We start from the raw sequence: 12,731 nt of genomic DNA on the forward strand, positions 1-12,731 counted from the left end.
TTTGGAGACATCATGCCTCGTTGGTGTGTTGTCGGAGGGTGTAACAACACTAACAGGGAGGGATTCAAGTTGCACCACTGGCCCGAAGAGGCCAAAGTGTCTGCCGCCAGACCCTCATTGAATGTGCTGGAGTGTCTCCACATTTTACAGAGCACAGAGATGTATGGATAACTTACAGATGCATTTGCAACGATAAAGTCAACTAAATCACAAAGGTGAGTTTTGTTGATGTTGACTTATGTGCTAATCAGACATATTTGATAGCGGCGTGACTGCCAGCTAATCGATGCTAACATGCTATTTACCGGCGGTGCTAAAGCAGACATGGCACAGAGATGTATGGATAACATGCAGATGCATTTGCAACTATAAAGTAAGCTATATCACAAAGGTGAGTTTTGTTGATGTTGACTGCCAGCTAATCGATGCTAACATGCTATGCTAATCGATGCTAACATGCTATTTACCGGCGGTGCTAAAGCAGACATGGCACAGAGATGTATGGATAACATGCAGATGCATTTGCAACTATAAAGTCAACTAAATCACAAAGGTGAATTTTATTGATGTTGACTGCCAGCTAATCGATGCTAACATGCTAAGCTAATTGATGCTAACATGCTATTTACTGGCAGTGCTAAAGCAGACATGGCACAGAGATGTATGGATAACCTGCAGATGCATTTGCAACTATATTACGTTTCTTTCCACCCATATTTAATGCGAAAAAAACACTTACCAATCGACGGATTTAAGTTGCTCCAGTGTCAAGAGATGCGAAAGTCCTAATCGTTTGGTCCGCACATTTTACCGGCGATGCTAACGCAGCTATTCGGCCATGCTATGGCTATGAATAGCGTCAATAGCTATTCGCTCAATAGCTTCAGTTTTTCTTTAATACTTTGATACTCCAACCATCCGTTTCAATACATGCGTAATCTGTTGAATCGCTTAAACCGCTGAAATCCGAGTCTGAATCCGAGCTAATGTCGCTATATCTTGCTGTGGTATCTGCCATTGTTTGTTTACATTGGCAGCACTGTGTGACGTCACAGGGAAATGGATGGTCGCATCGCTAATAGCGAAAATCAAGCACTTTAAAGCTTTTTTTAGGGCTATTCGGGGGCCGGTAAAATTTTGAAAAAAACTTCAAAAAATACAACAAGCCACTGGGAACTGATTTTTATTGTTTTTAACCCTTTTGAAGTTGTGATAATGTTCCCCTTTAAGAGATTCTTACTCGAGTCAGAAGACATAAGCCACAGAGTGTCAGCCTTTGACCTTTTCTACTCCAATCACACATTTTTATGTACATATTGTTTTAGGTCTGTATGTTTACAGCACAAAATAACATTTATTTGATATTTAATACCAAATTAACTACATTTTTCTCACCCATTGGTAAATAACAATATCATCTTTCAACAATTTAGCCAAATTGGATTGCACTACTTGGATACAGCCAGGAGAGGAGCTGTTGATTCCATCGCAACTAGTCTTGTCCCCTGCTGTTTTTTTAACCTTAAATCGATTTACACAGTTATTTCACAAATAAAACCCTTGCCTCAGTACATTTCCATAAATCGAGTACAATACACTCTTGTTCAAGGGTAGCTAATTTATTATTAATTTATGGGCATGACACAATTCAGGGTAATAATGCGCTGTAATGGCTAACCAAGACTTGGCTGGCCAGTTAGTTAGTAATCTGTTCTGGATAAGAACATCAGCTCATGATATTCAATTTTAAAGTCCTGTTGCAGTAAGCTCTGAAACTAATTAAATGAAACAAGGCACTTCTTGGATTTTGTTCAACGGTATCATACTTGATTTCACTCTGTTCTAGTGCTGCAGCTGACCAGTGATACTTTTGTCCCCAGAAAACATTTCATAAGCCTCCACCATCACCGCCCCTTCTGATCTCCCAAAATGACCCTAAATCTCTGAGTGCAACTCCTGAGCTCCTAAAGCCTCATCATCTAACCTCAATCGGGTAAACCACAAAGACCAAAAGCTGCATTATACCATTTATACCGAAGGGGTTTTCATTTGCAGTATCTTGCTGCCCTCTGAAATTCTGCAGTGTGATAGCTTGTTTTTTCACGTCCACAATTTGTATCGAAGGCCTAATTAGTCTCTAATCGCTTACATTCAAACCGATAGCTTTAAGTCTGTAATGAATCAGACTTTTTGTAACCAGGCTTGATAACCATCCATTATCTACAAGTTTGGGTGTCATAGCTTTAGGGTCCCAATCAGTGGAACAATTGACAATTAAACTAGGGACTAAAAAGAGAGCTTAAGGGAAACAATCAATTGCATTGTGTCTGCCAGGGTTGTCGGAATCTTGCCGCCCCTTTGCACATTTTTTCTTATCTGCATGCAATTGTGATAGGAAGAAGTCAGTCATTATTACTACTAATAATATACCAGGGCGGGAATTAGGCTGTAGTACATTGACAGCTGAAATATTAATAACGTTATCTGAATGTTTTATGTTCCATATCACACATATATGTTAAATAGTTGGACCTTGTTCACATTTTGGTTATGTTTGCAACTAACAACTATTTTTATGTTCGACTATCTTAACCGTTAGTCGACTAATTGTATTATAAAGCATTTTTAGTGACTCTAATTTAGCCGTGGGCTTTTAAATTGATCTTAAAACATTTTTGGCAAGATGACTACTTTATTCAGAATTGTTTTTATACTGTAACTATACTGTTCATTAGGCATTCTTCCCGTGATAACTCTTAATATTTAGCCGATTTTAAAGCAAGGGCTGGCAAAATGTCATTAAATACAAACTATCTATTTGTATGTAAAATTTAGAGTATCAAAGTTGCAGCAATATAAACTAGCCAAACAACACCAAAGCAAGCCAGCTTCCTCAGAAGAAAAGAGTGTTTTGTGATGTTAATATTGTGTTTACAAAGCTGCACACAGGTATACAAACAATGTTTAGCTGGCAAACTTTGGCTGAAATTATAGTTAAAGGCCTACTGAAATGAGATTTTCTTATTTAAACGGGGATAGCAGGTCCATTCTATGTGTCATACTTGATCATTTTGCGATATTGCCAAATATTTGCTGAAAGGATTTAGTAGAGAACATCGACGATAAAGTTCACAACTTTTGGTCGCTAATAAAAAAGCCTTGCCTTTACCGGAAGTAGCAGACGATGTGCGCGTGACGTCACCGGTGTGAGGGCTCCTCACATCTGAATATTGTTTATAATGTGAGCCACCAGCAGTAAGAGCAATTCGGACCGAGAATGCGACGATGTCCCCCTTAATTTGAGCGAGGATGAAAGATTTGTGGATGAGGAAAGTTAGAGTGAAGCAAGAAAAAAGAACGATAGGCAAAATTCCAAAAAAGTGCAGTTCCCCTTTTAAAGATATTTTACACAACCTTCTCGGTTGTTAGCTAAATAGTAGGGGTGTGGGGAAAAAATCGATTCGAATTTGAATCGTGATTCTCACGTTGTGCGATTCAGAATCTATTCTCATTTTTTAAAAATCTATTTTTTTTAATGTTTTTTTTTTTTTAATCAATCCAACAAAACAATACACAGCAATACCATAACAATGCAATCCAATTCCAAAACCAAACCTGACCCAGCAACACTCAGAATTGCAATAAACAGAGCAATTGAGAGGAGACACAAACACAACACAGAACAAACCAAAAGTAGTGAAACAAAAATGAATATTATCAACAACAGTATCAATATTAGTTATAATTTCAACATAGCAGTGATTAGAAATCCCTCATTGACATTATCATTAGACATTTATAAAAATAATAAAAAAGAACAATAGTGTCACAGTGGCTTACACTTGCATGGCATCTCATAAGCTTGACAACACACTGTGTCCAATGTTTTCACAAAGATAAAATAAGGCCTATTTTTGGTTCGTTTAATAGTTAAAACAAATTTACGTTATTGCAATCAATTGATAAAACATTGTCCTATACAATTATAAAAGCTTTTTCAAAAAATCTATTACTCTGCTAGCATGTCAGCAGACTGGGGTAGATCCTGCTGAAATCCTATGTTTTGAATGAATACAGAATCGTTTTGAATCGGAAAATATCGTTTTTGAATCAAGAATCGCGTTGAATCAAAAAAATCGATTTATAATCGAATCGCGACCCCAAGAATCGATATTGAATCGAATCGTGGGACACCCAAGGATTCGCAGCCCTACTAAATAGGTAACAAGCTAACTTACCAAGGAGAGTCAGAGATGTCCAGCAAGCCTCTGCCTTAAATGCTTCCGCATCACAGACATGCTGCCATAAGACGCCAGATTGGGTGAAATGTTACTATATGTTCGATACCTTTACCATCAGCATTTTCCTCTTCCTGTTTCTGATAACCACCGGTCGGGCTTCCCTGCGCATGTTCATTTCCGTCCGGAAATACACAAGTGATGAAATCACCGACTATTATTGACAAATTAATTTGTCGTTGACATTTTAGTTTTTGTCGGCTATGTCGATGAATCATTGCACCTTACCTATACGACCATTGACCTAACCTCACTTAAATGCGACTAATGTCAATAGAGTTGCATTAGCACAGTTCTCTTGCTAGTTGCTAAATGCTAGTTCTGATCTCTGTCCCCTCTCAACCCACAGATCCAGTTCGCAGACCAGAAGCAGGAGTTCAACAAGCGGCCCTCCAAGATCGGCCGCCGCTCTCTGTCGCGTTCCATTTCTCAGTCGTCCACAGACAGCTACAGCTCAGGTAAGCCCCTCTTGTCCTTTCTCATACTTGCCTCACTGCAGCCGTTCTAATTCCTCTGATGGTACCGCTTCCCCCCCGAGACCACTCTTGTTTTATGTCTCTAATCTCTTCAAGTATTTGAAAGGGCAGCAGATTAATTCTCATGAATCACATTGTAGGGCACTCTGTATTTATCGATTGAACAAATCATGTCCCTGGGAAAAAATACAAATGTTGCCAGAACTAAGCAAATGTTTTCAACGGTGAACTTTTTGTTGATAGAATTCCTTGCATTTTCAGTCCTTGATCTCACTTAGTAGCATTTTGCAAAAACTAGTGTAACTGTACCCATTTTATGGCGCTACTTATATACTGTACATCTTCACAAGTACGTATACAGTTGTTCCTCACTACATTGCGCCTTAAATATTAGTTTTACCACATCACTGATTTATTTATTTATTTTTGTTTTAAGTATATTGTACAACATTTTTACCCCAAATGAAGCATTTTAAAGCATAGAAATGTCTAAATGAACTAAAAATATCAATACTACAGTTATGGATGAATACTGATCCCGTACTTTTTTGTTTTTTTAGCGCCAACCAAATTCCGCCGGTCCTACTGGGCACCGACTAACGTAAACTCAAACGCTGCCATTTTTTGGTACCTGGGTTGCGCGTGATATCACACCCAGTTTCCGACTCAGTTGGCTCGTCACACTTCAGCACTTGCCGTTCACTCCAGCAGCACTGAGAGCGGACTCTGCCAAATTACCTCAAGGTAATGTTGCAATGTTGCCAACAAAGCAACTGACTCAAAAAACATAACATAAGTAAAGTAAGGCTCCACTTTTCCAAAAATGCCCTAGCTTGACGCTAATACACATTGGCTTTGCTATTGACATGTTGCTAATTAGTAGGGGTGTGAATCTTTGGGTGTCCCACGATTCGATTCAATATCGATTCTTGGGGGTCACGATTCAATTATATATAAAAAAATTTTCGATTCGATTCTCGATTCAAAAACGATATTTTTCCGATTCTAAACGATTCTGTATTCATTCAATTCATAGGATTTCAGCAGGATCTACCCCAGTCTGCTGACATGCTAGCAGAGTAGTAGATTTTTTTTAAAAAAGCTTTTATAATTGTAAAGGACAATGTTTAATCAACTGATTGCAATAATATAGTTTCTTTTAACTATTAAACGAACCAAAAATATGACTTATTTTATTTTTGTGAAAACATTGGACACAGTGTGTTGTCAAGCTTATGAGATGCCATGCAAGTGTAAGCCACTGTAACACTATTGTTCTTTTTTTTTAATTTTTATAAATGTCTAATGATAATGTCAATGAGGGATTTTTAATCACTGCTGTGCGGAAATTATAACTAATATTGATACTGTTGTTAATAATATTCATTTTTGTTTCAGTACTTTGGTTTGTTCTGTGTCGTGTTTGTGTCTCCTCTCAATTGCTCTGTTTATTGCAGTTCTGAGTATTGCTGGATCAGGTTTGGTTTTGGAATTAGATTGCATTGTTATGGTATTGCTGTTTAGTGGTTTGTTGGATTGATAAAAAAATAAAAAATAAAATTAAATAAAAATCAGGTTTTTTTTTCAATGAGAATCGACTCTGAATCGCACATGTTTGATTCTATTAGTATTCGAATCAATTTTTTTCCCACTCCCCTACTAATTAGCATTGGCAGTTTTATATGCCGAATTCAACATCTCCAAATTTGTTAATGAACTTCATCTAAGATGCACGTCGCAATCAAACAGCTGGTCTGCAATAAGTACAATACTTACAGTATTATCACTTTTTGGGCGCAACAGAAGACTAAACGTCTAACGTTTTAGACCTGCAACTCTAATTGAGACTCAGAAATGTCACAATAAAACACAGATGGTCTGAAATAAGTACTATACTTACAGTATTACCACTTTTTGGGCGCAACAGAAGACTAAACGTCTAACGTTTTAGACCTGCAACTGTAATTGAGACTCAGAAATGTCACAATAAAACAAGTTAAGTTAAAGTACCAATGATTGTCTGACACACACACTAGGTGTGATGAAATTTGTCTTCTTCATTTGACCCAACCCCTTGTTCACCCCCTGGGAGGTGAGGGGAACATTGAGCAGCAGCGGTGTCCGCGCTCGGGAATCAACCCATGATGCTGAGTGCCAAGCAGGGAGGTAATGGGTCCCATTTTTTTATAGTCTTTGGTATGACTCGGCCGGGGTTTGAACTCACAACCTACCGATCTCAGGGCGGACACTCTAACGACAAGGCCACTGGGCAAGTTGTAACAACTGGTAATCAGCTCATTTTGTAGATGTTGCAATAAAAAATGTTTTTATTATCAATAACAATATTTAATAACACGAAAATGAGTATCCTTGAGTAATGATATTGATTGACAGGTGCCGGAATTGGTTTGTATCAGTTCAAATGTGAATGGTATCCAGCCCTAACTACTGTGGTATTTGCCACTAGATGAGACCAAACTGATCAGATCCTGTTGTTCAGTGTCGTGGCCACTGATTGGCTCAGCCTCAGACAGCATTACTATATAGCAGGGGTGTCAAATTTAAATACAGAGTGGGCCAAAATTTTAAACTGAACCAAGTCGCGGGCCAAGTTGAACAAATGAATCTTTTAAAAGGGACCCAAACAAGTTTGGCAATGAATATTGAACAAGCAAGGCTTATATAACTTTAAAGTGACATGCAAAATCAAGTTTCCGATAATAATAATAATAATAAAAAAATATCAATGGCATATAAAAAAATTTTAAATAAAAATTCAATGCCTCTTTTGTATTTGCAGTCTTCTGAGGTAATTATCAAAATAAACTTTTTCAACAGGCTAATAATACATTTGAAAATAAAATAATAAGGAATGTATCAAACATTCAAGCCTTGAAGTGGCAAGAGAAAGTGCATGGGGGGTTTAGGTGGGCGGGGTTGGGGGTAGGGGGGTGTATATTGTTGCGTCCCGGAAGAGTTAGTGCTGCAAGGGGTTATGGTTATTTGTTCTGTTGTGTTCATCCTGTGTTACGGTGTTTCGGATGATATCCTGAAATGTGTTTGTCATTCTTGTTTAGTGTGGGTTGACAGTGTGGTGCATATTTGTAACAGTGTTGAAGTTGTTCATACGGCCACCCTCGGCTGTTGACCAAGTATGCATTGCATTTAATTGTGTCTGTATGTAAAAGCCGCATATATTATGTGACTGGGCCGGCACGCTGTTTGTATGGAGGAACAGCGGACGTGGACGACAGGTTGTGGAGGACGCTAAAGGCAGTGCCTTTAAGGTCCGCCCCCAATATTGTTGTCCGGGTGGAAATCAGGAGAAATTGGGGAAAATGGATGGCTCGGGAGATTTTCAGGAGGGGCACTGAACTTCGGGAGTCTCCCGGGAAAATGGGGAGGGTTGGCAAGTATGAGAATTTGCGGTGTTACAGCGGAGGGGTGTATAATACCAGCGGGCCAGCTCGAATGTTGTATTGATATTGCCTCAAGGGCCAAATGAAATTACACGGCGGGCCAAATTTGGCCAGTTTGACACCCATGCTATATAGGATTAAAAAAGTGTAAAGGTGACTAAAGGGTGTTATTGCATGTCTGGGGATCTCACATAATGTGTAAAACCTTATTTAAAAGGTCGTAAAGAGGTTTTTTTAACGCTCTAGCTATGAAAGTATTAAATTTGTAATATATGATTCCACGGCGTGGCGCAGTGGGAGAGTGGTCATGCGCAACCCGAGGGTCCCTGGTTCAAATCCCACCTAGTACCAACCTCGTCACGTCCGTTGTGTCCTGAGCAAGACACTTCACCCTTGCTCCTGATGGGTGCTGGTTGGCGCCTTGCATGGCAGCTCCCTCCATCAGTGTGTGAATGTGTGTGTGAATGGGTAAATGTGGAAGTAGTGTCAAAGCGCTTTGAGTACCTTGAAGGTAGAAAAGCGCTATACAAGTACAACCCATTTATTTATTTATTTATAATTTCACGGAAAGACATCCTCATGTAATTTACATCACTGACCATGACGCAAAACTCAAGTGTATATGTTTGGACAGTTAAAATGGAGCTTATTGGTTTGTGTGGTAAGAAATGTGCAACATCTTATGTTTTTAAATTGTATTTAACAACAGAAAATGAACGTATGGTTTTATGGATGTGTGTCGTTTCGTGCAGGGGTGCGTGCCTACTAGCGCTGGATAAACAAATCGATTATGGATCGATACTTTTTAAAATGTCTGTGAGCCTGCTTACAGACAAGTCGTTGTGCGCTATTTGTTGATTTGCATGTATAAATACAACATCCCCCTAATACGACTTTGAAAATAGGACAGCCTGTCTTTTTCAGGTGGATTTCCAGAGTCAACCAATGAATCAATCAAAGTTTACTTGTATAGCCCTTAATAACAAATGTCTCAAAGGGCTGCACAAGCCACAATGGCATCCTCAGCTCAGATCTCACATCAGGGCAAGAAAAAACTCAACCCAATGGGAACAAGAAACCTTTGAAGGGACCACAGAGTCTGTCTTCCTTTCAGTTTTGAATGTCTTTCTTATTACAGGTTTCTCTCACGCCATCTCTGACTGTGTCTCAATGTCCTTTTCCAAGTGACGGTACTGTCATCCTCTTGACCCTTATTTAAGAGCAGCTCAGTTCATTGTCACACCCCCACCCCACCCTTCCTTTCTGTCTGTACAGATGGATGACTTTTTATTTTAAGCCCCCACCAAACCCTCCTCCACCCTTTTGCTTCTTGGCACAGTACATGGTGTTCTTTTACAACACTTGTTAACTGCCGTGGGTCGCTGGCGCCTCAAAGCACACCCGTGTGTCATCATTTCAACGAAAGTCTTGGGACACACCTCCTGATCAGTTGATTCATTCTTGCAAGTCAAGGCGACCACTTTTTGCTGACAAAACTGCTTGTGTGTTTTGTTCACGTCAGCGGCGTCATACACAGACAGCTCCGACGATGAGACGTCTCCCCGGGACAAACAGCAGAAAAACTCAAAGGGCAACAGCGACTTCTGTATCAAAAACATCAAGCAGGCCGACTTCGGACGACGAGAGATTGAAATAGCGGAGCAAGGTTTGTTATTAGTCTGTGGTAGTGTTGTCCCGATACTAATGTTTTGGTATCGCTACAAAATGTATTTCAATACTTTTTAATATCCATCCATTTTCTACTGCTTATTCCCTTTGGGCAGGGGTGCCCATTACGTCGATCGCGAGCTACCAGTCGACCGCAGGGGGTGTGTCAGTTGATCTCCAGCCGGGCTTTTAAAAAAAATAGACCTAAAAATGAGTGATCATCAATCTTCACCAAGACGTCACTTAAATGACATTCACGGTACCGGAGGGTCTTGTGAGATGACGCTGGCTGCTGCAAGATCATTATTATGAAAATATGACCGAGAGGAAGGCGAGAAACACTTTTTATTTCAACAGACTCTCGCGCCGTACCTTCCGTCAAAACTCTAAAGGCCGACTGCACATTTCCTATCTTCACAATAAAAGCCCTGCTTCATGCTGCCTGCGCTAACTAAATACAGAGTCTGGGAAAACTGGCGTGCACAAGCGATCCCTCAGAAAGCTGGCGTGCACATCACTTGTGCACGCCAGCTTTCCGAGACTCTTATTTTGTTAGCGCAGGCAGCATGAAGCAGGGCTTTTATTGTGAAGATAGGAAATGTGCAGTCGGCCTTTAGAGTTTTGACGGAAGGGACGGCGCGAAAGTCTGTTGAAATAAAAAGTGTTTCTCGCCTTCCTCTCTGTCATTTTTTCATAATAATGAACTGGCAGCAGCCAGCGTCATCTCACAAGACCCTCTGGTGCCGTGAATGTCAATCAAGCAAGCTACGGAATTTGCCGCCAATGTTTTTCTTGTAAAGTGTATGGAAGCTGGATGAATTAGATGCCAAAAACCAACCACTTTCATGTGGTATTGTACAGAAAGGACAACTTTTTTTCTCCTCCATTTGAAAATGTGGGCGTTATCATCATTACTGTCTGATTCCAATCAATGCAAGTCATCAGAATCAGGTAATACACCAACTTATATTCTTGTCTTTGTGAAAGAAAGACATCTATATGTGTTACACATGCTTGTATTATCATTAAACACATTTAACTTGTTTACAAAAATGTCTCTTTCATAAATAAATAAATATAAATGATATATATAAATGAGGTAGATCCCCTCGAGTTGGTCAATTGAAAAGTAGCTCGCCTGCAGAAAAAGTGTGGGCACCCCTGCCTTTTGGGTTGCGGGGGGCGCTGGTGCCTATCTCAGCTTCAATCGGGCGGAAGGTGGTGTACACCCTGGACAAGTTGCCACTTCATCGCTGGGTCAACACAGATAGACAACATTCACACACTAGGGCCAATTTAGTGTTGCCAATCAACCTATCCCCAGGTGCATGTCTTTGGAAGTGGGAGGAAGCCGGAGTACCCGGAGCATGCAAACTCCACACAGAAAGATCCCGAGCCTGGGATTGAACCCTGACTACTCAGGGCCTTCGTATTGTGAGGCAGAGGCACTAACCCCTCTGTCACCGAGCTGCCCAACTTTTTCATATACTTTTCAAAATAAGCCCTCAAAGGATGGCCTTATTGACTTTATTTTAACAGAAAACCTTATTATACATTAAACATATATTTCTTAATGCAATCAAAGATAAATGTCGGCATAAAATACCATATTGAATGTACTAGACAACTTCTCTTTTAGTTGTGGTAAGCAAAGCCTCCTAATTTGGATGCTGATGTATGCAGTAACATATTGTCATTTTCGCTCCTATTTTGTCAAAATTATGAGGACAAGCAGTCGAAAATGGGTGGATGGATTATTAACTACTTTCATTTACGATTAATATCTGGTTACTTTCTATTTCAACATATGCTGTCTTCAAATGTGATAAGTACTTATACATCTGTTGTTTGGCTACTTTTCATAAATTTGCGTATTAATCCATTACTAAGAAGTTACACCATTGGTCATACAGTTGTGATCAAAATTATTCAACCCCCACACAATTATGGTGTTTTAGCAAGTTGGACATTTTTTCCGTATTTTGTTTATAGTCATATCAAATAAAGATGTGTCAAATAGACAAATGCAACTTGAATTACATTATATTTTGTAACATACCAAACAGTGTCATTTCTCTTAATATGTAATTTACAAAATTATTCAACCTTTTGAAGATCATAACTCTTAAGAACAGAATTTGAATAAGGTCTTTTCAATCAGGTGTTAAAAACCCCTGTAGATGTGATTAGAACCATAACGAGCAACAGTTTAGCTGATTGAAAAAGACTGTGACGCTCAGCTTCTTGTAGATGGTCTATGGTGTATTTGCAACATGGTGAAGTCCAGGGAGTGGTCAAAGAAGTCAATAGAGGAGGTAATTTATCTTCATAAGAAAGGATATGGATATAAGAAAATAGCAAAGACATTACACATTCCAAGAGACACAGTTGGGAGCATAATTTGCAAGTTTAAAGCTGAAGGCACAGTGGAAACACTACCTGGGCGTGGTAGAAAGAGGATGCTGTGTAACTGCTGTCCGGTATTTGAAGCGTACAGTGGTGAAAACCCCCGGGGTAACAGCTGAGGAACTACAACAGGACATTGCAGAGGGGGGAACGCAGGTTTCGTCCCAGACAATAAGGCGCGCACTAAGAGATGAAGGGCTCCATGCCAGAACTCCCAGGCGCACCCCACTTCTGACTACCAGGCACAAGAAAATAGACTCCAGTATGCCAAAGTCATCTGGACAAACCCCAAAGGTTTTGGGAAACTGTTCTATGGAGTGATGAGACAAAACTGGAACTCTTTGGGCCTATGAATCAACGTTATGTCTGGAGGAGAAAAAATGAAGCTTACAAAGAGAAGAACACCTTGCCTACTGTTAAGCATGGTGGGGGGTCAATCATGCTCTGGGGCTGTTTCTCTGCCT

At 39.8% G+C, this 12,731-nt stretch overlaps 1 protein-coding gene across 4 annotated transcripts in view; it reads left to right on the forward strand.

The window, feature by feature from the left end:
* Nucleotides 1–12,731, forward strand: part of ahcyl2b (adenosylhomocysteinase like 2b) — an 80,724-nt gene that overhangs the window by 39,190 nt on the left and 28,803 nt on the right. For 2 of the 4 annotated variants that reach the window (XM_061914540.1, XM_061914539.1), the window contains exons 2-3: nt 4,648–4,756; nt 9,731–9,859. In XM_061914540.1, coding sequence (XP_061770524.1) covers nt 4,648–4,756; nt 9,731–9,859 — 238 coding nt within the window. Of the gene's footprint in view, nt 1–4,647; nt 4,757–9,715; nt 9,860–12,731 lie in introns of all 4 variants that reach the window. The other 2 variants (XM_061914537.1, XM_061914538.1) reach the window with 1 other exon arrangement.

This window comes from Nerophis ophidion, linkage group LG10 (assembly GCF_033978795.1).
Source record: "Nerophis ophidion isolate RoL-2023_Sa linkage group LG10, RoL_Noph_v1.0, whole genome shotgun sequence".
NCBI classification, from domain to species: Eukaryota; Metazoa; Chordata; class Actinopteri; order Syngnathiformes; family Syngnathidae; genus Nerophis; species Nerophis ophidion.